Genomic DNA, 25,351 nt, shown 5'->3' on the forward strand with positions numbered 1-25,351 from the left:
CCCCCCCCGATAGGGGATTTAACCACATCAATAATTTTGACTGTGAAATCGCTTTTATTAGTGAAATGAAATAGGTTAAAGTGCCTGGCCACCACAGAATCTTTGTTATAATTCTTTACATCATTTGCATATTCTCTGATCCTTACATTGACCTCTCTAGTCGTTTTCCCAACATATTGTATATGACAATGTTTACATTTCAGCATATAGACCGCAAATGTGGTCTTGCAATTGGCATAAAACAACATCTCATATGTCCCATTTTCTACTGAAGATTTAAACATATTAGTTACCTCCATCATGTCACATCTTAAACATGTTCTGGCTCCACACTTAAAATTGCCTTTTCTTCTCAACCATTGATCCCCCCCCCTACTACGTCCAAGGGTATTAATGACATAGCTTGGGGCCAATTTTGAGGCCAACGTAAATGGCTTCTTAGAAACAAATTTACACCCCTCAATATATTTCTGTAGTACACTATCTCTTGCCAAAACTGATAAATTCCTTTTAAAAATTTGAACTATTTGCGGAAATTGTGCTGTATATTCAGTTGTAAACACGACCTTATCTCTAAAGTTGTTAGCAGGCCTTAAGTATCACAGGCCTTAAGTATCACATTACCTATACTAATTCCAACTAGCAACTCTTTTAATTTAAAGGGACATTAAACCCAAGATTTTTCTTTCATGATTCAGATAGAGAATACAATTTTAAACAACTTTCTAATTTACTTCTATTATCTAATTTGCTTAATTCTCTTGATATTCTTTCCTGAAAAGCATTTCTAGATAGGCTCAGTAGCTGCTAATTGGTAGCTGCACATAGATGCATCATGTGATTGGCTGACCCATGTGCATTGCTATTTCTTCAACAAAGGATATCTAAATGAAGAAGCAAATTAGGTAAATTGTAATGTTGTTTAAAAATGTATTCTCTGTCTGAACAATGAAAGAAAAATGTTGTGTTTAATGTTCCTTTAATAGCCAAGGGTTCTATTATTACAGGGCTCGACAAACACAGGAGCCTGGTAGCCACTGGCTCCTAAAATTTTACCCCTGGCTCCTAACTTTTTGGGTTATTCTCCATATGTCTATATACAAATCCGTCGGTCTGGCTCCTAAATATTCTTACTGGCTCCTAATTTTTAAACACATTTGTCAAGCACTGTATTATTAAGTCAAATAATAAGGGGGACAGGGGACAACCCTGTTGGGTTCCTCTTGTCAAAACAAATGAATCTGAAATACCATTATTAATCAATATAGAAGCTCTAATATCGGAGTAAACATTTGCAACAAATTCCCTAAACTGCCCTACAAACCCATACCTCTCCAAATCCTGAATAAAAAAGGACCACTCCACTCTGTCGAAGGCCTTCTCTGCATCCAAAGATAGCAGGAAGGCCTCAGGCAGAGCAGAGCGGCAATTCCTGTACTGACAGATTACATGTAAGATTTTCCTTATGTTTACTTCTGGCATTCTTCCAGAAATAAACCCTACCTGGTCCTGGTGAACAATCTTAAGCAGTATGGGTTTCAGCCTCTCTGCCAAAATCTTCATAAAATTTTTATAATCAAGACCAAGCAGGGAAATAGGTCTATATGAGGTAATGTCTGAGGGATCTTTATCATTCTTGGGGATTAAGATATTAGCTCTTTTAAAACTTTCAGATGTATTATAATTCATTCTAAAATAGGCATTATAGAGATCAGTCAGAACAGGAACGATTTCTGACCGAATGATTTGATAGAGCTCAAGAGGCAAATTATCCGGACCTGGAGTTTTCCCTCTAGCCATGGACATAATTGTCTTTTGGACCTCGTTCTCGGTTATTGTTGATTTTAAAGCTTTACAATCCACGTCTGAGATATTAGGAAAATTAACATTGTCCAATTTTTTTTTTTTAATGTTCTCCAAATCTGGGCACTGAGATCAGTGTAAAAACTATGGAACAAACGCGATATTTGATCTTGTTCCATATAGATTGTATATTTTACTTTCAAAGCTGCCACTGGCTTCCTCCTAGTTTGCCTCTTGAACATTGAGGCCAAAAGTTTGCCTACTTTATTACCAAATTTGGAAAACTTAGCAGCACTTTTGTATAAAGATTCCTGTGCCTTTCTGTTCAAAAAGTAATTTTCTGTGTTAACCTTGCTAGGATGTTTCTGATATAAAGTATATGCCTCTCTCACTTTATCTGATAGGTCTTTTATCTTTCCTTACCCTCTCTTTTTTTTTAATCTAGCCACATACGTATTAATTTCTGCCTTTAGATAGACCTTGGCAGTTTCCTAAAATAACTGAACATTCTTTCTGCAATGGTTATTAAACACTGTGAATTCTCCCTGACCATTACTTAAAAAAAAACTCTGAATTTCGCAGAATCTTGTAAATATGATGGGAAGAAAAAAGAATTGAATGAAAATTCCTTTTTCACTATAAGTGCTAAAAATCACAGGAGGGTGATCAGACAGGGATAATCGAGAATGTTGCATTTGAAAACTTTAAAAACCAAAGACTCCGAGATAAAAAAATAGATCCAACCTCGATAGGGTGTTATGTGATTTCGAACAGCACGTATATACGAGACTATTTGGGTTTAACAACCTCCATATATCAACCAGGTTCAATTACTCATAGAGTAATTTAAAGATCTTATTTTCAAAATTAAGATGAGAAGTTTTATATTTAATTTTGATTTTGACAACCCCCATTTTCCTTCTGTCTAAATATGAGTTGGTAGTGACAATAGAAGCTTAGCTTTAGAAAATGTAAGCATATTTTTTTTACCAACAAACTCCAACACTTTTCATTGGGATTATTCGGACCATAAATGTTGACTAGTAGATATTCTTCATTCCGAATAATAAACCTAATAATAAACCTAATAATTAAATATCTTCCTTATTTATCCTTTAAAACATTAAGAATTGTATAGCTAAGTCTTGTATGGAATAAAATCATAACACCTCTAGAAGATTTTATGTAGGATGAGGAGAAAGACTCTCCCAACCACCTAGCCTTGATCTTTCTATGCTCAATGTCGGACAGGTGGGTCTCTTGTAAGCACGCTATATCAAAATCTCTTTTACTTAAATAGTTTATAACTGCTTTCCCTTTTTACTCGGGAATGAATCGCGTCTAGATTCCACGTCAACACTTTTACCATTTATTTAACGTCGGGGGAGGGGGGAAGAGGAGAGAAAAAAAGACAAATCCTTTTATGTTTCAGGTGCAATATAGAACTTTTATACCTATACAATCCCTTAAAATCAAGAGTTTTAGTTTTCTCAAATACAGTTTTCTCAACAGCATTGAGCAATAAATACAGTGTCATTTTATCATAAAATACAATATAAACATTGATACTTGTTCATATTCTGTGCAATAACCACTTGCCCGTAGGCACTATCAAGATTTTCATTGACCCTTTAATATCAAAACATTTTAAAAAAGGGAAAAAAAAGTTTCAGTTCTCTCAAATACATAACTCAGTGTGTTCAACAACAGTAAACAATAGTGTCATTTTATCATGAAATACAATATAAAACATTTATGCTTGTGCATATTTTGTGCAGTATAACCACTTGCCTATAGGCTATTTAGTGCAAAAACCAATAATATCAGAGTTGTTCTTAAATATATAACTCAATGTGTTCAACAACACTAAACAATATATTGTCATTTTATCATAAAATACAGTATAAAGCATTAGTGCTTATTCTGTGCAATATGACCACTTGCCCAAGATTTTTTTTTTTATCTAATTCCCTTTAGTGCATAAACAAAAAAAAAAGGGTTTTAGTTCTCTCAAGAACATAGCTCAGCGTGTTCAACAACAATAAACAGTATTGTGTCATTTTATCATGAGATACAATATAAAACATTGATGCTTATGCATATTTTGTGTGATATAGCCACTTGACCATAAACTCTTTAGTTCATAAACCAGAAAAGTTTAATTACTTTAATGGTTAAACATCCTAAAGTTTCTGATTATAAGCCTTGTAATTGTTTAAATTAGTTTTTAAGACTGTTGTTAAACTCCCAAAGTTTTTTCCTATTCCTGATGCTGTCTTTGAAATGATTTCTAGGGGAATGGTCTAAGCCAGTTAATTAATTTACTCCTTCTGCAAGGTTTAAAAAGTTATATCCTTTAACTGCTGCTAATGTTGATTTATGAAAAACTGTTTCCAAGGTGTATGGGGCCATTTCCAACCTGTCTAAAGTTCTACTATTTCTTTGGAGGACAGTAATTCTTTTAAAGACCATTTAGATAGAAAATTAGAGTCTTTTCATAGAAGGGCCTTTTTACAAGCAGGGTATTTTCTCAGGCCAGCTATTTCTATAGCTGACGTGGCTGCTGCTTCAACTTACCGGTTGTCTATTCTGTTCTGCTGACTGTGCTAGTGCTAATCTTTTGGGTTTACCCAAAAGTGCCAATTGTTATTTGTAATGTATTTGATATTATGAAAATGAATGTCAAAAGTATGTCTTTTGCAGTCTTTGTCAGAAGGGCCTTATGTCTTAAATCCTGGTCTACTGATATGGTGTCAAAATCCAGATTATTTCCTTTCATGGAAAGAAGTTGTTTGGTTCTGATTTAGATTCTATTATATCTACTGTTAATGGAGGTAAAGGGGCTTTTCTTCCTCAGGAACAAAAGGTTGACTCCTCTGCCCTGAAGCAAGGCACCTCTGGCTCAGTCTGGAGACCAAGTGCTAACTGGAACAAGTCCAAGCAGGGTAAGAAATATATCTCTACTACCAAATCTGCATGAAGGTGTGGCCCCCAATCCAGAAGTTCTGGTAGGGGGCAGATTAAAGGGACATGAAACACAAATGTTTTCTTTCTCCAACATAGGTGTGTCCGGTCCACGGCGTCATCCTTACTTGTGGGATATTCTCTTCCCCAACAGGAAATGGCAAAGAGCCCAGCAAAGCTGGTCACATGATCCCTCCTAGGCTCCGCCTTCCCCAGTCATTCTCTTTGCCGTTGTACAGGCAACATCTCCACGGAGATGGCTTAGAGTTTTTTGGTGTTAAATGTAGTTTTTATTCTTCAATCAAGAGTTTGTTATTTTAAAATAGTGCTGGTATGTACTATTTACTCTGAAACAGGAAAGAGATGAAGATTTCTGTTTGTAAGAGGAAAATGATTTTAGCAACCGTTACTAAAATCGATGGCTGTTTCCACACAGGACTGTTGAGAGGAATTAACTTCAGTTGGGGGAAACAGTGAGCAGACTTTTGCTGCTTGAGGTATGACACATTTCTAACAAGACTCGGTAATGCTGGAAGCTGTCATTTTCCCTATGGGAACCGGTAAGCCATTTTCTTAGTTTAAGTAAAAGAATAAAGGGCTTCATTAGGGCTTAAAAAACTGGTAGACATTTTTCTGGGCTAAAACGATTACTTTACTAAGTATATTTGGCAGATTATTACTTTTAATAGTTGTTAAATCTTGGGGATTGTTTTAATAAAAACGGCAGGCACTGTATTGGACACCTTTTTCACTGGGGGCCTTTTCTAGTCATAGACAGAGCCTCATTTTCGCGCCTCTAATGCGCAGTTGTTTTTGGAAAGCATGGCATGCAGATGCATGTGTGAGGAGCTAAGAACCACTGAAAAAGCTTATAGAAGGCATCATTTGTTTCCCCTCTGGGCTTGGTTGGGTCTCAGCAAAGCAGATACCTGGGACTGTATAGGGGTTAAATGTAAAAACGGCTCCGGTTCCGTTATTTTAAGGGTTAAAGCTTTCAAATTTGGTGTGCAATACTTTTAAGGCTTTAAGTTACTGTGGTGAAATTTTGGTGAAATTTGAACAATTCCTTCATACTTTTTCACATATTCAGTAATAAAGTGTGTTCAGTTTGAAATTTAAAGGGACAGTAACGGTTTTATTGTAAAACGTTTTTTGTGCTTTGTTGACAAGTTTAAGCCTGTTTAACATGTCTGAACCATCAGATAACGATGTTCTATATGTATGAAAGCCAATGTGTCTCCCCTTTTAAATATATGTGATATATTTGTGTCATAATGTCCAAACAAAGTAGGGATAATAATGCCATAGATATGATATTGCCCAAGATGATTCCTCTAATGAGGGGAGTAAGCATGGTACTGCATCATCCCCTTCTGTGTCTACACCAGTTTTGCCCACACAAGAGGCCCCTAGTACATCTAGTGCGCCAATACTTATTACCATACAACAATTAATGGCTGTAACGGATAATTCTATTGCATGCATTTTTTCCAAAATGCCTACTTATCAGAGAAAGCGTGATTGCTCTGTTTTAAACACTGAAGAGCAAGAGGACGCTGATGATATCTGTTCTGACATACCCTCACACCTATCTGAAGGGGCCAGGAGGGAGGTTTTGTCTGAGGGAGAAATTTCAGATTCAGGGAAAATTTCTCAACAAGCAGAACCTGATATTGTAACTTTTAAATTTAAATTTCAACATCTCCACGCACTACTTAAGGAGGTATTATCTACTCTGGATGATTGTGACAATTTGGTCATTCCAGAGAAATTAGGTAAGATGGACAAGTTCCTAGAGGTTCCGGTGCCCCCCGATGTTTTTCCTATACCCAAGCAGGTGGCGGACATAGTAAATAAGGAGTGGGAAAGGCCCGGCATACCTTTTGTCCTCCCCCTATATTTAAGAAATTAGTTCCTATAGTCGACCCCAGAAAGGACTTATAGCATACAGTCCCCAAGGTCGAGGGGGCGGTTTCTACTCTAAACAAACGCACTTCTATTCCTATAGAAGATAGTTGTGCTTTCAAGATCCTATGGATTAAAGGTTAGAGGGTTTGCTTAAAAAGATGTTTGTTCAGCAAGGTTACCTTCTACAACCAATTTCATGCATTGTTCCTGTCACTACAGCTGAGTGTTTCTGGTTCGAAGAACTAGAAAAGTCGCTCATTAAAGAATCTTCGTACGAGGAGGTTTTGGACAGAGTTCAAGCTCTTAAATTGGCTAACTCTTTTTTATTTTAGATGCCGCTTTGCAATTAGCTAGATTAGCGGCGAATAATTCAGGGTTTGCTATCGTGGCGCGCAGAGCGCTTTTGCTTAACATCCCTTTCAAGGGTAAAACACTGTTTGGCCCTGACTTGAAAGAGATTATTTCAGACATCACTGGGGGAAAGGGCCACGCCCTTCCTCTGGATAGGTCTTTAAGGCTAAAAAGAAGCCAAATTTTCGTCCCTTTCGCAGAAACGGACCAGCCTCAAATTCTACACCCTCTAAGCAAGAGGGTAATACTTCTCAAACCAAGCCAGCCTGGAGGCCGATGCAAGGCTGGAACAAGGGTAAGCAGGCCAAGTCACCTGCCACTGCTACCAAAACAGCATGAAGTGTTGGCCCCCGATCTGGGAAGGATCTGGTGGGGGGCAGACTTTCTCTCTTTGCTCAGGCTGGGGCAAGAGATGTTCAGGATCCTTGGGCGCTAGAAATAGTTTCTCAAGGTTATCTCCTGGAATTCAGGGAACTACCCCCAAGGGGAAGGTTCCACGGGTCTCAATTATCTTCGAACAAGCATTCTTACACTGTGTAGAAGACCTGTTAAGCATGGGAATGATTCATCCTGTTCCATTAGGAGAACAAGGGATGGGTTTTTACTCCAACCTGTTCATAATTCCCAAAAAAGAGGGAACATTCAGACCTATTTTAGATCTCAAGATTCTAAACAAGTTTCTAAGGGTTTCATCATTCAAAATGGAAACCATTCGAACGATCCTTCCTACCATCCAGGAAGGTCAATTCATGACCACGGTGGACTTAAAGGATGCGTACCTACGTATTCCTATCCACAAGGAACATTTTCGGTTCCTAAGGTTCGCCTTTCTGGACAAGCATTACCTGTGGCACTTCCATTCGGATTAGCCACTGCTCCAAGGATTTTCACAAGGGTACTAGGGTCCCTTCTAGCGGTGCTAAGACCAAGGGGCATTGCAGTAGTACCTTACTTGGACGACATCCTGATTCAAGTGTCGTCTCTGTCAAAAGCAAGGGCTCATACGGACATTGTCCTAGCCTTTCTCAGATCTCACAGGTGGAAAGTGAACATAGAAAAAAGTTCTCTGTCCCCGTCAACAAGAGTTCCCTTCTTGGGAACAATAATAGTTTCCTTAGAAATGAAGGTTTTTCTGACAGAGGCCAGAAAATCAAAACTTCTAAGCTCTTGTCAGGTACTTCATTCTGTTCTTCTTCCTTCCATAGCGCAGTCCATGGAAGTAATAGGTTTGATGGTTGTGGCAATGGACATAGTTCCTTTTGCACAAATTCATCTAAGACCATTGCACCTGTGCATGCTCAGACAGTGGAATGGGGATTATACAGACTTGTCTCCGACGATACAAGTAGATCAAATAACCAGAGATTCACTCCGTTGGTGGCTGACCCTGGACAACCTATCACAGGGAATGAGCTTCCGCAGACCAGAGTAGGTCATTGTCACGACCGACGCCAGTCTGGTGGGCTGGGGCGCGGTCTGGGAACCCCTGAAAACTCAGGGTCTATGGTTTCGGGAAGACTCTCTTCTCCCGATAAACATAATGGAACTGAGAGCGATATTCAATGCTCTCAAGGCTTGGCCTCGACTAGCAAAGGCCAAATTCATAAGGTTTCAATCAGACATCATGATGACTGTTACATATATCAACCATCAGGGGGTAACAAGGAGTTCCCTGGCGATGGAGGAGCATCCGGGGGAGTGGGAACTCCATCTGGAAATCTTTGCCCAAATAACTCAATTATGGGGCATTCCAGACATGGTTCTGATAGCCTCTCGTCAGAACTTCATGGTCCCTTGTTACGGGTCCAAATCCAGGGATCCTAAGGCGACTCTATTGGATACAATAGTAGCACCTTGGATCTTCAACCTAGCTTATGTATTCCCACCGTTTCCTCTCATTCCCAGGCTGGTAGCCAGGATCAATCTGGAGAGGGCTTCGGTGACCTTGATAGTTCCTGTGTGGCCACGCAGGACTTGGTATGCAGACCTGGTGAATGTGTCATCGGCTCCACCATGGAAGCTACCTTTGAGACAGGACCTTCTTATTCAGGGTCCATTCGAACATCCGAATCTGGTTTTCCTCCAACTGACTGCTTGGAGTTTGAACGCTTGATTTTATCAAAGCGTGGGTTTTCAGATTCTGTAATAGATACTCTTATTCAGGCTAGAAAGCCTGTAACTAGAAAAATTTACCATAATATATGGAAAAAATATATCTGTTGGTGTGAATCTAAAGGATTCCCATGGAACAAGATAAAAATTCCTAAGATTCTTTCCTTTCTACAAGAAGGTTTGGAGAAAGGATTTTCTGCGAGTTCTCTGAAGGGACAGATCTCTGCTTTATCTGTTTTACTTCACAAAAGGCTGGCAGCTGTGCCAGACGTTTAAGCGTTTGTTCAGGCTCTGGTTAGAAGCAAGCCTGTTTACAGACCTTTGACTCTTCCCTGGAGTCTTAATCTAGTTCTTTCAGTTCTTCAAGGGGTTCCGTTTGAACCCTTACATTCCGTAGATATTAAGTTATTATCTTGGAAAGTTTTGTTTTAGGTTGCAATTTCTTCCGCTAGAAGAGTTTCTGAGTTATCTGCTCTGCAGTGTTCTCCGCCCTATCTGGTCCATGCAGATAAGGTGGTTTTACGTACTGAGCCTGGTTTTCTTCCGAAGGTTGTTTCCAACAAAAATATTAACCAGGAGATAGTTGTACCTTCTTTGTGTCCGAATCCAGTTTCATAGAAGGAACGTTTGTTACACAATTTGGACGTTGTCCGTGCTCTAAAATTCTATTTAGATGCTACAAAGGATTTCAGACAAACATCTTCCTTGTTTGTTGTTTATTCTGGTAAAAGGAGAGGTCAAAAAGCAACTTCTACCTCTCTATCTTTTTGGCTTAATAGCATCATCAGATTGGCTTATGAGACTGCCGGACGGCAGCCTCCTGAAAGAATCACAGCTCATTCCACTAGGGCCGTGGCTTCCACATGGGCCTTTAAGAAAGAGGCTTCTGTTGATCAGATATGTAAGGCAGCGACTTGGTCTTCACTGCACACTTTTACCAACTTTTACAAATTTGATACTTTTGCTTCTTCTGAGGCTATTTTTGGGAGAAAGGTTTTGCAAACCGTGGTGCCTTCCATCTAGGTGACCTGATTTGCTCCCTCCCATCATCCGTGTCCTAAAGCTTTGGTATTGGTTCCCACAAGTAAGGATGACGCCGTGGACCGGACACACCTATGTTGGAGAAAACAGAATTTATGTTTACCTGATAAATTACTTTCTCCAACGGTGTGTCCGGTCCACGGCCCGCCCTGGTTTTTTAATCAGGTCTGATGATTTATTTTCTTTAACTACAGTCACCACGGTATCATATGATTTCTCCTATGCAAATATTCCTCCTTTACGTCGGTCGAATGACTGGGGAAGGCGGAGCCTAGGAGGGATCATGTGACCAGCTTTGCTGGGCTCTTTGCCATTTCCTGTTGGGGAAGAGAATATCCCACAAGTAAGGATGACGCCGTGGACCGGACACACCGTTGGAGAAAGTAATTTATCAGGTAAACATAAATTCTGTTTTCATGATTTTGAAAGAGCATTCAATTTAAACAACTTTCTGATTTAGTTCTATTATCTAATTTGCTTTATTCTCTTGATATCCTTTGTTGAAAAGCATATCTTAATAGGCTCAGTAGCTGCTGATTAGTGGGGGCACATACATACCTTGTGTGATTGGCTCACACGTGCACTGCTTTTTTTTAACAAAGGATACCTAAAAGTATAAAGCAAATTAGATAATAGAAGTCAATTGGAATGTTGTTTAAGATTGTATTCTGAATCATGAGAGAAAAATTAGGGTTTCATATCCCTTTAAGCCTCTTTCAGTCTATTCCAGATCCCTCGTTTCTGAATATAGTTTCTCAGGGATATTGAAAAGGATTCAGAACAAGGTCTCCCAGAGGCAGCTTTTTTTTCTGTCCAATGTTCCATTGAATCCTATAAAAGCTCAAGCTTTTTTTTCCATTCTGTCTTAGAACTGGAAGTTATGGGAGGGATTGTTTTCCAGTTCCATACAGGAACAGGGAATAGGATTTTATTCAAATATCTTTATTGTTCCAAAGAAGGAAGGTACTTTTCAGACCAGTTCTGGATCTGAAAGCTCTGAACAAGTTTGTAAGGATTCCATCTTTCAAAATGGAAACTATTTGAACTATTCTGCCTTTTTTTGTTCAGCAAGGTCAGTTTATGTCCACAATAGACTTTAAAGGATCCTTACCTTCATGTTCCAATTCACAGAGAACATTTCCAGTTTCTGAGGTTTGCCTTTCTGTACAGGCATTTTCAGTTTGTTGCTCTACCATTTGGAATGGCTACAGCTCCAAGAATTTTTCACAAAGGTTCTGGGTGCCTTTTAGTCTGTGATCAGGTCTCAGAGTATTGCAGTCTCCATACGTGGATGACATCTTGGTTCAAGCTCCGTCTTTTATCCTTTAGCAGAATCTCACATCAACCGACTCTCTTGTTTCTTCAACAACATTTTTGGAGGGTCAGTTTTCAATGTTTTTTGATTCCTCAAACAAAGGTAACTTTTTTGAAGATTTCAAATAGATTCAGTATCCATAAGTCTTTCTCTTACAGAGCAGAGAAGGTTTAAATTGGTGTCACCTTGTCTGAACCTTCAGCCTCTCTACCCTCAGTTGCTCTTTGTATGGAAGTTCTAGGTCTTATGATTGCAGCTTCAGATGCAATTCCATTTGCTCATTTTCACATGAGACCTCTTCAGCTTTGTATGCTTTATCAATGGTGCAGACTATAGCTGTCTCAAAAAATATGTTTGGATCCCAATACAAGTCTGTCTCTGACTTGGTGGATGGGTCATCAGTTTTTATTATTCAGGGCTCTTCTTTTCTTCTTAAATGGAAAGAGTCCACAGCTGCATTCATTACTTTTGCGTAATAAGAACCTGGCCACCAGGAGGAGGCAAAGACACCACAGCCAAAGGCTTAAATACTCCCACTTCCCTCATCCCCCAGTCATTCATTGCCTTTCGTCCCAGGAGGTTGGCAGAGAAGTGTCAGAATTTTTTTTTTTTTTTTTTTTTTATTATTTTCTTTTTTCTATATTTGTTTCTTATGGAGGGTGCTACTCTTCGACAAGAAACAGGAGTTTTAAGTAGTCCTTTCAGTCTCTCGTGTGAAGGCATGGGCGATAGTGAGAGTCCGGAGATGCAATGGGAGCTTCCCCTGCGACACCATCCTGACTCGTATTCACAGCTCCCTTTCAGCACTTGGCGTTGTCAAACTTCGCTTCGCTACCTGCTGTCCTCTCTCAAGTCCATGGCAGAGGCGATGCTACTATTCGTCACACTTGAAGGGCCGTGTTCCTGTTCTACGGCGTGGATTCCGGTAAGATAGTTTCATTTACCTTCTCTGATTGCACTGTAATGCAATTGTTAGGTAAAATTAGTATCTTGGAATCAAGGGTTAATATCTCCTGAGGGGGATTATTGAACAGGGTTTTTTTTAATCATGTTATGTGATTTAACCTGCTTATGTGTAGTGTTTTTCTGGCTCTTGGCTTGGAACATATAGGCTTTCAAATTGACGCGACCCTACGGTTGGGCACGCTTTTGTTTTTTGGACTGTACAGTTCACCTGGTGAACGGGCGTTTTAAGTCTGTGTCTCCCATTTCCGCATTCCTGTCTGTGTGGCATCTGAGTAATAGTCTGCTGCGGTCTGGTTATCAGGAGGTAGTGAGTGCCCCAGTCATTGGGGGTGTCTGGTGCCTTTTTTATTTTGGTTTTATAGTCCACTTTAAATATCCAACTATGGAGGATACTGATGTTGAATCGGGTCTACTTTCTGGGTCAGACTCCTCGTCCTGTGATGAGTGTGCATTGGACCCTTGGACACAGGTTCATCAGTTATGTTCCTCAGGCCGTTCTAGAGCACCTTGTTCCTCAAGCTCGGGGATTCAAGAGACTGCTGAGCCGTCTGCCTCGGGGGGCCCTGTCCTCCAGGAGGCGAGTTCCCTACTGCTCCCTTCTAATACTACACATGTGGGTAACCCAAGTTATGTCTTTCCCTCCTTGGATGGGAGTCTGTTTCCCCCGGAGGTGGTGGTGCATTTTCGTTTCTACATCCTTTTGATGCTGACTCAACTGCAGAGTCCGGATGTTTGTTCGCGATTGTGCTCGTGCCCGATTATACCGGGTCTCTTGGCCCTGGGAGGACATATGCAGCTCCCTGAGGGAGTAACCTTTCCAGAGTGCTGTGTTTTTCGTTACAGACAGGCTCGCCTTAGTGTCTTCCTCAGACACGTTTTCGGGTTAGTGGGGGACCCTACCCTTATGGGTTATGGGACTCGGTAGCTTTTTTTTCGAATGACATGGCCTTGTTAGACATGGGGGGGTGGTATAATCTCCTCTACGTCTTGTTATCGAGATCCTTCCCAGTTTTTGTAGAACAGGTTTTCCGTTAGGCGGGTCCTGCGGGCCTTCTGTTAATTTTTTTGGGTGTTAACCTTTGGGTTGCTGGTTGTTTTTAATTTTGTCCGGTAGGATGATTTTTTGGTTTTCCTTCTAATAGTTCCTGTGGGAACTTTTGTTTCTGGTATCGATGCTCGTGGTTTTGCTTGAAGTTGTTGGGAACACGTTAGTTCCATGTTAATCTGTTACATATTTTCTGCCTCTCTCTGAGAGTAGAATAGTCAGCTTGGCAGTGGTAACCCTGTTGCAGGCTGGCCCTGCTTGGATTCAGTTCTGCTGCCACGTGACTTTTTCAGACACGTGGCGATTATCGGCCTAGCTGGTCTGGTAGGGGCGCCGATTTCTCACAATAATGTTTGTGTTATTTTGCTTCTAGTTAAGCATTTACCATCACTCTTGGGTCCGAGTGGTTCTTGGGAGTGTTTTGGTTTTTTTGTAACCATCTTTCGGGGGACCGGTCAGTGAAAATGCTGCTCGTCTCTCTGTTGTTCCCGTTTTTTGGGGAGCTGGAGTATTCCTTCCACGCGGTGAGAAGGTTAGAGGCCCTAGCGCCTTTTTGTCTGCCCGTCAGGGTGGGTTTTAGCCTTTTGGATGCTTGGGATTTTGTCCTTTTAGGACTTGTTCCGTTGGGGGTCTCTGGTTTTGCGACCTTCTGGACTATCTCTGTTTCTCCTTAGGGACGGGTCACCTTCAGGATCTGGTTCCCTTCGTGAGTTATTTTGTTCCTCTTTAGGACATCTGACAGTGTAGTCTGGCGATCTATAGGTCCCAGTGACCTTTCTCATGTGGTTTAGGGATTGCTGCTTAAGTGGCACCCACAACCACGTATTTTTCCCCTATGGTTTATCCTGAGGGGTATAGAGTCCTGCAGTGTTCCGTGGGTAGCTTGTCCTGACTCTCCCCTTGTTTCTGGGGTTCGTGACTAACTAGATCAGAATGCTATACTCTGAAGGTGCTTGGCATCGTAACCTGATGGGTTGCAGTTTCAATCCCTGGGAGGTGTGTTCAGCCTTCCCTCTTTCGGGTAGTTTTACGAGGTTGCGCTTGATCCCTAGGGGGATTAGCCACGCTGGTCAAGTACATTCGTGTTCATGTCACTTGGTTGACTATCGAGCGTCTTTGTACGTCCTTGAGAGTCCTTGCTACTTTTAGAGCATTGGTCTTCTGTGAGGGGGTCTCTTCCCTTTGAATTGGGACTTACAGAGCTCTTGCTCTTGTTATATAGCTTCATCTGGATATTCCCTGGGAGGTCTCTCGGACCAGGGATTTCTGTTCCTGCATGATGATTTAGTTTAACCTTTTTAGGACACAGAGGATTTATCCTGATCTTCCGGTTGTCGAGGAGTTGTTCTCGGCTCCTTCTTTTGGATCCCGCCGTGGGATGTTACTTGATGTAACATCCTAGGTCGGACCTGGGAGTTCAGCTTTCCGGGATCCTCGGCCTTCGTCCTTGTTCTGGCCTTTTCCTTGGGCCAGCTCTTCTAGGAGCCGGGTAGCTGTGGTTCCTTGGGGTCAGCCGCCTTTGTCCCTTGTCAGTGGCGGTTCCGGCTTCACAGGGGGATGGTTGCAAGGTTTTTATTTCCACGCTTGATAGGTGTGCTGACTCAATGGGGTTTTCACTGAGGGACTCTTCTGTGATACAGTGTTGTGACTTTGTTTTCTCCCGGTTTCTTCCTTGACACTCCTGTTCGTTGGGCAGGTGTCTTTCGATGCTCTCGTTCCTGGGAGTTCCTATGTCTTTCTCTCCTCTCTTTGGAGGTGTAATTCCTTTTGTGGTAGCTCTCCGGTGGGTGGGAGGTTGACACAGGTTTTTTCTTATGTTCGGACGATGGTCAACTTCTGTTGTTCTTTCCTAACTTGGCTCTTGGCCGACGTTAAGACTTTTTAGTTGGTTGGCTCACGAGTTCTCTTTGGATCTCGTGCCTTCTCGAGTGTCTCTAGATGGAGTAGCTGTGTCTACTCTTTCGCTTTCTGGGTCGGTCCTCGGTTACCTTGTTTCCCTGCTCAGATCTGCCATTGCTTAGGCTGGTCCGGCTGGGGGTACGATCGGAGATTGGTTGTTTGCAGGTCTTTGGTCCAGTGGACTTTTGGTTAGTCCGGCGCCTTAGTTGCCTGGTGTGTGCCCTCTGTCTGGGAGGGTGGGCAATTTGGTATTTGCCTTGTTGGCAGTTTTCCTTGCGGATGTCTCGGAATTGTACCAAGGTTGGTGAGTTTCTGGACTCAGGCATTTTTTACTGGGTTCCTACCGTATCTTCATTACTCAGTTTTTTCTGAGTTCCAATGTCGAGGACTTGGTTTTCAGCTGTCATTTTTTATGCTTCTGTACGATCCTTGGGCTCTTATTGTCTACAGGAGATGGTTATTTTAGAGAATCTTTATACCTTTTGGGTATGCTGTTGGCTTCCCTTATCCTTTTCTTTTTGGAGGATTTGGGTATTTGTACTAGTACAGGGAGTGTGGGACTGCCTATGGGGCGACTGTCCTTTTGGTGGAGTGTTGGTTCAGTGAGTCTGCTTGGGATCTCTGGTTGGACTTCGGACTGTCTATGAGTCTGTGTCCTTGGGGGCCTTTTTCACTCTTAATTTTCTGCCCGGCTCTGAAGAAGCAGGGTTTGGGATGGTTTGTGTTTTTCTGGCTTGGTGCCCTCAGAATGGGCCGCCTATTGTACCTTCCCATTTTGGCATTCAGTGTCCTCTTTTTAGCTTAGGTATTTTTTCCCCAAAAGTAATAAATGCAGCTGTGGACTCTTTCCATTTAAGAAGAAAAACATAAATTATGCTTAACTCCCCACCCGTAATTTTATGTGAGGCATCCTTATTTCTCCTGTTAAGTGTAGTCAGTCCACGGGTCATCCATTACTTATGGGATTATATCTCCTCCCTAACAGGAAGTGCAAGAGGATCACCCAAGCAGAGCTGCTATATAGCTCCTCCCCTCTACGTCATACCCAGTCATTCTCTTGCACCTAACTAATAGATAGGACGTGTGAGAGGACTGTGGTTATTAAAATTAGTTTTTATATCTTCAATCAAAAGTTTGTTATTTTAAACAGCACCGGAGTGTGTTGTTTTTTCTCAGGCAGCATTAGAAGAAGAATCTACCTGAGTTTATGTATGATCTTAGCGGTCGTAACTAAGATCTATTTGCTGTTCTCGGCCATTCTGAGGAGTGAGGTAACTTCAGATCAGGGGACAGCGGGCAGGGTTCACTTGCAAGGAGGTATGTTGCAGTATATTATTTTCTAAGGAATGGAATTGACTGAGAAAATACTGCTAATACCCATATAATGTAAGTGCAGCCTTAAATGCAGTAATAGTGACTGGTATCAGGCTGATATGTATGTATGTTACACTGAGGTATTTCTGGGGAATGGAACTTCACTAAGAAAATACTGTGTACATTTAACTTATATTTGAGCCTCCACTGCAGTGTAAGCGACTAGCAGCAGGCTTATTAGTATCATTTCATAATTTTATTTTAAAACGTTTTACTGGCATGTTAATCGTTTTTCTCTGAGGTACTTGGTGATAAAAAATTTTGGGCATTATTTTTCCACATGGCTGTCATTATTTATGAATAAATTCAGTTTGCTGAGCTTCCCCACTGCTATAATATGAGTGGGAGGGGCCTATTTTGGCGCTTTCTTGCGCAGTAAGAATTCACTCACAGTCTTCCTATTCCTTCCTCCATGATCCAGGACGTCTCTACAGAGCCCAGGGGTCTCCTAAACTAGTTTTGAGGGAGGTAATCACTCACAGCAGACCTGTGAGACTGTGCTTTTGACTGTGATAAAACGTTTTATATCTGTTATCCGTTTTTGGGTATTAAGGGGTTAATCATCCATTTGCTGGTGGGCGCAATCCTTTGCTAACTTATTGCATTTATTGTGAAAATTTGGTTGCTATAACAAATTTGGTTCATTATAATTCTACTGTGACAGTTTATTAGTGTTTCTTAAAGGCACAGTAACGTTTTTTTATATTGCTTGTAAATTTATTTCAAAAGTTTTTTCCAAGCTTGCTAGTTTCATTGCTAGTCTGTTAAACATGTCTGACACAGAGGAAACTCTTTGTGCAATAAGTTTAAAGGCCAATGTGGAGCCCAATAGAAATTTGTGTACTAATTGCATTGATGCTACTTTAAATAAAAGTGTACATGTAAAGAAAATTTCACCAGACAACAAGGGGGAAGTTATGCCGACTAACTCTCCTCACGTGTCAGTACCTGCGTCTCCCGCTCGGGAGGTGCGTGATATTGTGGCGCCAAGTACATCAGGGCGGCCCATCCAAATCACTTTGCAAGACATGGCTAATGTTATGACTGAAGTATTATCTAAATTGCCAGAAATTAGGGGTAAACGCGACCACTCTGGGGTGAGAACAGAGTGCGCTGATAATATTAGAGCCATGTCTGATACTGCGTCACAATATGCAGAACATGAGGACGGAGAGCTTCATTCTGTGGGTGACGGATCTGATCCAAGTAAACTGGACTCAGACATTTTAAATTTAAGCTTGAGAACCTCCGTGTATTGCTAGGGGAGGTATTAGTGGCTCTGAATGATTGTAACACGGTTGCAATTCCAGAGAAAATGTGTAGGCTGGATAGATACTATGCGGTACCGGTGTGTACTGATGTTTTTCCTATACCTAAGAGGCTTACAGAAATTATTAACAAGGAGTGGGATAGACCCGGTGTGCCTTTTTCACCCCCTCCTATATTTAGAAAAATGTTTCCAATAGACGCCACCACACGGGACTTATGGCAGACGGTCCCTAAGGTGGAGGGAGCAGTTTCTACTCTGGCTAAGCGCACCACTATCCCGGTGGAGGATAGCTGTGCTTTTTCAGATCCAATGGATAAAAAGTTAGAGGGTTACCTTAAAGGGCCACTGTAAGTAAATATTTTCTATGCCTGTTACTAACTAACTACACCAAATACGCTTTTTATCAATAGCATTTCATTAACATATCTCTACCGTATATCAGAAATCTTGCCTGCAAATTTAATTGTTTTCCAAACCCACTCCGTGGGTATCCTTTGCTCTGTACCAATCCGTTTACAATACCTAGGTTTCAAAATGGCGCTTTAAACACAAAGTTATTGGTTTAAGTATTTTGAACATGCAGTGCTGAAAATAGTGGGCAGGATAACGTGACATCATCGGCAAATAAAAGATAGAACTTTTAGAACGTTATGAAACTTTGTTTTGGAGAAAATATAGGTCAGTAGGTTTTAATTAATGTTTAGTAACTTTAATATGTTAGTTGTTTAGCTTAAAAATTATAACAGAAAGTAATCCTTTAAGAAAATGTTTGTTCAACAAGGTTTTATATTACAGCCCCTTGCATGCATTGCGCCTGTCACGGCTGCGGCGGCATTCTGGTTTGAGTCTCTGGAAGAGACCATTAACTCAGTTACATTGGATGAAATTACAGACAAGCTTAGAGTACTTAAGCTAGCCAATTCATTTATTTCCGATGCCGTAGTACACTTAATTAAACTTACGGCTAAGAATTCAGGATTCGCCATTCAAGCGCGCAGAGCGCTGTGGGTTAAATCTTGGTCAGCCGATGTAACCTCTAAATCTAAATTGCTTAACATACCTTTCAAAGGGCAGACATTATTCGGGCCCGGTTTGAAAGAAATTATCGCTGACATTACTGGAGGTAAGGGTCATGCCCTGCCTCAAGACAGAGCCAAACCTAGGGCTAGACAGTCTAATTTTCGTGCCTTTCGTAACTTCAAGGCAGGAGCAGCATCAACTTCCTCAGCTCCAAAGCAGGAAGGAACTGTTGCTCGCTACAGACAGGGCTGGAAACCTAACCAGTCCTGGAACAAGGGCAAGCAGGCCAGAAAACCTGCTGCTGCCCCTAAGACAGCATGAAGTGAGGGCCCCCAATCCGGAAACGGATCTAGTGGGGGGCAGACTTTCTCTCTTCGCCCAGGCTTGGGCAAGAGATGTCCAGGATCCCTGGGCTTTAGAGATCATATCTCAGGGATATCTTCTGGACTTCAAAGCTTCTCCTCCAAAAGGGAGATTTCATCTTTCAAGGCTGTCAGCAAACCAGCTAAAGAGAGAAGTGTTTCTACGCTGTGTACAAGACCTTTTACTAATGGGAGTGATCCATCCAGTTCCGCGGTCGGAACACGGACAAGGATTTTACTCAAATCTGTTTGTGGTTCCCAAAAAAGAGGGAACCTTCAGACCAATTTTGGACTTAAAGATCCTAAACAAATTCCTAAGAGTTCCATCGTTCAAAATGGAGACTATTCGGACAATCTTACCTATGATCCAAAGGGGTCAATACATGACCACAGTGGATTTAAAGGATGCCTACCTCCACATACCGATTCACAAGGATCATTATCGGTACCTAAGGTTTGCCTTCCTAGACAGGCATTACCAGTTGTAGCTCTTCCCTTCGGGTTAGCCACGGCTCCAAGAATCTTTACAAAGGTTCTGGGCTCTCTTCTGGCGGTACTAAGACCGCAAGGAATTTTGGTAGCTCCGTACCTAGACGACATTCTGATACAAGCGTCAAGTTTCCAGACTGCCAAGTCTCATACAGAGTTGGTTCTGGCATTTCTAAGGTCGCATGGGTGGTAGGTGAACGTAGAAAAGAGTTCTCTAAGGCCACTCACAAGAGTTCCTTTCTTGGGGACTCTTATAGATTCTGTAGAAATGAAGATTTACCTGACAGAAGACAGGTTAACAAAACTTCTAAATGCTTGCCGTGTCCTTCATTCCATTCAACACCCGTCAGTGGCTCAATGCATGGAGGTAATCGGTTTAATGGTAGCGGCAATGGACATAGTACCTTTTGCACGCCTGCATCTCAGACCACTACAATTGTGCATGCTAAGTCAGTGGAATGGGGATTACTCAGATTTGTCCCCTATGCTGAATCTGGATCAAGAGACCAGAGATTCTCTTCTATGGTGGCTTTCTCGGCCACATCTGTCCAGGGGGATGCCCTTCAGCAGGCCAGACTGGACAATTGTAACAACAGACGCCAGCCTACTAGGTTGGGGCGCTGTCTGGAATTCCCTGAAGGCTCAGGGATCATGGACTCAGGAGGAGAGTCTCCTTCCAATAAACATTTTGGAATTGAGAGCAGTTCTCAATGCTCTTCTGGCTTGGCCTCAGCTAGCAACTCTGAGGTTCATCAGGTTCCAGTCGGACAACATCACGACTGTGGCTTACATCAACCATCAGGGAGGGACAAGGAGTTCCCTAGCGATGATGGAAGTCTCAAAGATAATTCGCTGGGCAGAGTCTCACTCTTGCCACCTATCAGCGATCCACATCCCAGGCGTGGAGAACTGGGAGGCGGATTTTCTGAGTCGCCAGACTTTTCATCCGGGGGAGTGGGAACTTCACCCGGAGGTATTTGCACAACTGCTTCGGCGTTGGGGCAAACCAGATCTGGATCTCATGGCGTCTCGCCAGAACGCCAAGCTTCCTTGTTACGGATCAAGATCCAGGGACCCGGAAGCGGTTCTGATAGATGCTCTGACAGCACCTTGGGTCTTCAACATGGCTTATGTGTTTCCACCCTTCCCGATACTTCCTCGACTGATTGCCAGGATCAAACAGGAGAGAGCATCAGTGATTCTAATAGCGCCTGCGTGGCCACGCAGGACCTGGTATGCAGATCTAGTGGACATGTCGTCCTGTCCACCATGGTCTCTGCCTCTGAGACAGGACCTTCTGGTTCAGGGTCCTTTCAAACATTCAAATCTAATTTCTCTGAGGCTGACTGCTTGGAGATTGAACGCTTGATTCTATCAAAGCGTGGATTCTCGGAGTCAGTGATTGATACCTTAATACAGGCTAGGAAACCTGTTACCAGGAGAATTTACCATAAAATATGGCGTAAATACTTACATTTGTGCGAATCCAAGAGTTACTCATGGAGTAAGGTTAGGATTCCTAGGATATTGTCTTTTCTACAAGAAGGCTTAGAAAAGGATTTATCTGCTAGTTCGTTAAAGGGACAGATCTCAGCTCTGTCCATTCTTTTACACAAGCGTCTGTCAGAAGTTCCAGACGTTCAGGCTTTTTGTCAGGCTTTGGCCAGGATTAAGCCTGTGTTTAAAACTGTTGCTCCGCCATGGAGCTTAAACTTAGTTCTTAATGTTTTACAGGGTGTTCCATTTGAACCCCTTCATTCCATTGATATCAAGCTGTTATCTTGGAAAGTTCTGTTCCTAATGGCTATTTCCTCGGCTCGAAGAGTCTCTGAGTTATCAGCCTTACATTGTGATTCCCCTTATCTGATTTTTCATTCAGACAAGGTAGTTCTGCGTACTAAACCTGGGTTCTTACCTAAGGTAGTCACTAACAAGAATATCAATCAAGAGATTGTTGTTCCTTCATTGTGCCCTAATCCTTCCTCAAAGAAGGAACGACTTCTGCACAATCTGGACGTTGTCCGGGCCCTGAAATTCTATTTACAGGCAACTAAAGATTTTCGACAAACTTCTTCCCTGTTTGTCGTTTATTCGGGACAGAGGAGAGGTCAAAAGGCTTCGGCTACCTCTCTCTCCTTCTGGCTTCGTAGCATAATACGTTTAGCCTATGAGACTGCTGGACAGCAGCCTCCTGAAAGAATTACAGCTCATTCTACCAGAGCTGTGGCTTCCACTTGGGCCTTTAAAAATGATGCCTCTGTTGAACAGATTTGCAAGGCTGCAACTTGGTCTTCACTTCACACCTTTTCCAAATTTTCCAAATTTGACACTTTTGCTTCTACGGAGGCTGTTTTTGGGAGAAAGGTTCTTCAGGCAGTGGTTCCTTCCGTGTAAAGGTCCTGCCTGTCCCTCCCGTCATCCGTGTACTTTTAGCTTTGGTATTGGTATCCCATAAGTAATGGATGACCCGTGGACTGACTACACTTAACAGGAGAAAACATAATTTATGCTTACCTAATAAATTCCTTTCTCCTGTAGTGTAGTCAGTCCACGGCCCGCCCTGTTTTTACGGCAGGTCTAAATTTTAAATTAAACTCCAGTCACCACTGCACCCTATAGTTTCTCCTTTCTCGTTTGGTTTTGGTCGAATGACTGGGAGGAGCTATATAGCAGCTCTGCTTGGGTGATCCTCTTGCACTTCCTGTTAGGGAGGAGATATAATCCCATAAGTAATGGATGACCCGTGGACTGACTACACTACAGGAGAAAGGAATTTATCAGGTAAGCATAAATTATGTTTTTATTCTTCTGGCACCTTTCACCCTGATATTTCTTCTACTGTTCCTTGTTCCTCGGCAGAATGACTGGGGGATGAGTGAAGTGGGAGATGTATTTAAGCCTTTGGTCTTTGCCTCCTCCTGGTGGCCAGGTTCTTACTTCCCAAAAGTAATGAATGCAGCTGTGGACTCTTTCCATCAGAAGAAAAGAAAATTATCAGGTAAGCATAATTTATGTTTTTGCTTGTCACACCTGGACTGTGATTGCTACAGATGCAAGTCTCTCAAGTTGGGGGTCTCAGAGTTCAGGGAATTTGGGATCTTCAATGGTGAGGTTACCTTTTAAATGCTCTAGAAGTCAGTGCAATTTTCAGGGCTCTTCAAGCTTGACCTCTGTTGAAAAGAAAATCTCATCTCCGTTTTCAGACAGACAATATCACAGCTGTGGCTTTTGTCAATCATCGGGGGGGGGGGGGGGGGTCTCACTGTTCCCTAGCCATGAGGGAGGTGTCTTATGGGCAGAAATAAATTTCTTGTCTAGTTTCTGTGATTCATATTCCAGGGGTAAACAACTGGGAAGTGGACTTTATCAGTTGTCCGTCTCTACATTCAGGGGAGTGGTCTCTTCACCAAGATGTGTTCAATCAGATAGTGGATCTTTGTGGTCTCCTAGAGATAGATCTGCTGGCCTCTCGTTTGAACAACACACTCCCCAGGTACTTTGCGTAGTCCTGGGATCCTCAAGCAACATTAGTGGTTGCTTTAGTAGTTCATTGGTCATTTCAGCTTGCTTATCTGTTTCCTCCTCTGTTACTTCTACCCAGAGTGATTTCCAAGATAACCCTAGAGAATTCTTCAGTAATCCTGATTGCCCCAGCTTGGCCTCACAGGATTAGGTTTGCAGATCTAGTTCAGATGTCCAGCTGTACTCCTTGGCCTCGGCCTCTGTGATAAGACCTCCTGTCTCAAGGTCTGTTTTTCCATCCGGATCTCAAGTTTCCACTTGATGGCATGGATATTGAACGTTTAGTTCTTAGACAGTAGGGTTTCTCTGATTCAGTGATTGAAACCTTAATTCAGGCTCATAAGCCTGTAACTAGTGTAACTAGAGACATTTATTTCATATTCCAGCAAAGACACTGGGTAGGATACCCCTTTAAGCACTCATTTCCTTCATATGTGGGAGTGTGTCAACATGATTCTCTTAGTTAAAAGCACAAACATTTATTAGGTTCAATTAAAAATGGGTAAATCAAATTACAATAAAATGTAGTGGATAACTGACTATTGTATACATATATTTATGAGCTCGTTTCTACCTTTTTATAAATGTGCAGATATCATCTTCAAGTATAAATATCAGAAACCTAATTGGTTTTAAATATATTCTTAATGAAATAAAATATTGGCAAGTAATGGATTGTGGACTCTCACCACCTGTATGAAAAAAATATAATTTATTCTTACCTTAAAAAAAAATAAAAATATTTTGTTGGTGAGAATCCAAGAGACCCCACCCTTATGTTTTGAGGGTTGTTTTTTTCTTTAGCACATATTTATCATCTGCTCCTTTTATGGCTCATTCCTTTTTCTTACTTCACTTTGCTTGGCTATATGTTAGACTGAGGTGTGTGTGAAGTTAGAGGAGTTTTATAGGGCTCTTATAGTTTGGGAATCTTTGTCTCCTCCTAGTGGTAGAGAAGAGTAATTCCAAGAAGTAATGGATCGTGGACTCTCACCACCATGAAATAAATTAATTTATCCGGTAATCATAAATTGTTTTTTGCATATGCACTTTCAAATAATTTAAATAAAGGATAAGTGCAGTTATGTAAAATAATATTTAGGTTATTTAATATTTAGGTAATATTAGGTTTTCATTAAAATCAACTTGAATCACTTTTAATTCATTCATTTTGGCATCATCCTTTTGGATTACTCTTATTCCAATTATAATTTAACTAAATACTTGCATACTTTGCAGCAGGCTGTGGAGAAAACACCAATAGTAAACCCCATCACAAAAATGTAATCAAGATTAGATGGATTCCATACAGCTTTAAGTGCAATCTGATAGAAATGGCAGTAATATTGACATTGGAAATGATACTGCTCTTTTTCTCCATAGTGTATGTCTGACACATGTTCCAGGATATGGTAATCCCTGACACCAACACACATCGAGAGGGAACGTTGTTGCAAATAGATGAAAATGGACCAAGCTCAGTTATCTGCTGTAGAAAATTGGCATGGTAGGTAAAAAAAATAGAAAAAAGTTAATGTAATTTATATTTAAATAAAATCCAATGTCCAAATGAACTATATTGTATGTGAGTAGTTCTAGGGTGTTAAGAGCTGTATAACAAAATCAAAGATTACTGTCACTTGTTTGATTTTCAGTAAAAATTAAGTTTTATTCTGTTGCATCTAAAAAAATAGCTAGACGTTTCAGTACCTACTGGTAGCTTTATCAAATGTGGTTGACATTGATCAGTGATATACTGTATATACCTTGCCAATAGATGGTGCACTCTCACCAAAAGTACTCCAACTGCCTGGGTGCTCTCAATGTGTTAGAAGTCCCCTTTGTAAGTAAGCACTCACCGGTCTTTTAGTCAGCAAACCATCATATGTAATGTATCAAAAGTGACGTTT

General features: G+C 41.4%; 1 protein-coding gene across 1 annotated transcript in view; it reads left to right on the forward strand.

Annotated features, from left to right (window-relative positions):
- LOC128645715 (ecto-NOX disulfide-thiol exchanger 2) overlaps window positions 1-25,351 on the forward strand; it is a 270,444-nt gene that overhangs the window by 39,760 nt on the left and 205,333 nt on the right. Inside the window, exon 2 of the mRNA XM_053698920.1 lies at window positions 24,825-24,948. Coding sequence (XP_053554895.1) covers window positions 24,903-24,948 — 46 coding nt within the window. The 5' untranslated portion in view covers window positions 24,825-24,902. The remainder of the gene's footprint in view (window positions 1-24,824; window positions 24,949-25,351) is intronic.

This window comes from Bombina bombina, chromosome 1 (genome assembly GCF_027579735.1).
Source record: "Bombina bombina isolate aBomBom1 chromosome 1, aBomBom1.pri, whole genome shotgun sequence".
NCBI lineage: Eukaryota > Metazoa > Chordata > Amphibia > Anura > Bombinatoridae > Bombina > Bombina bombina.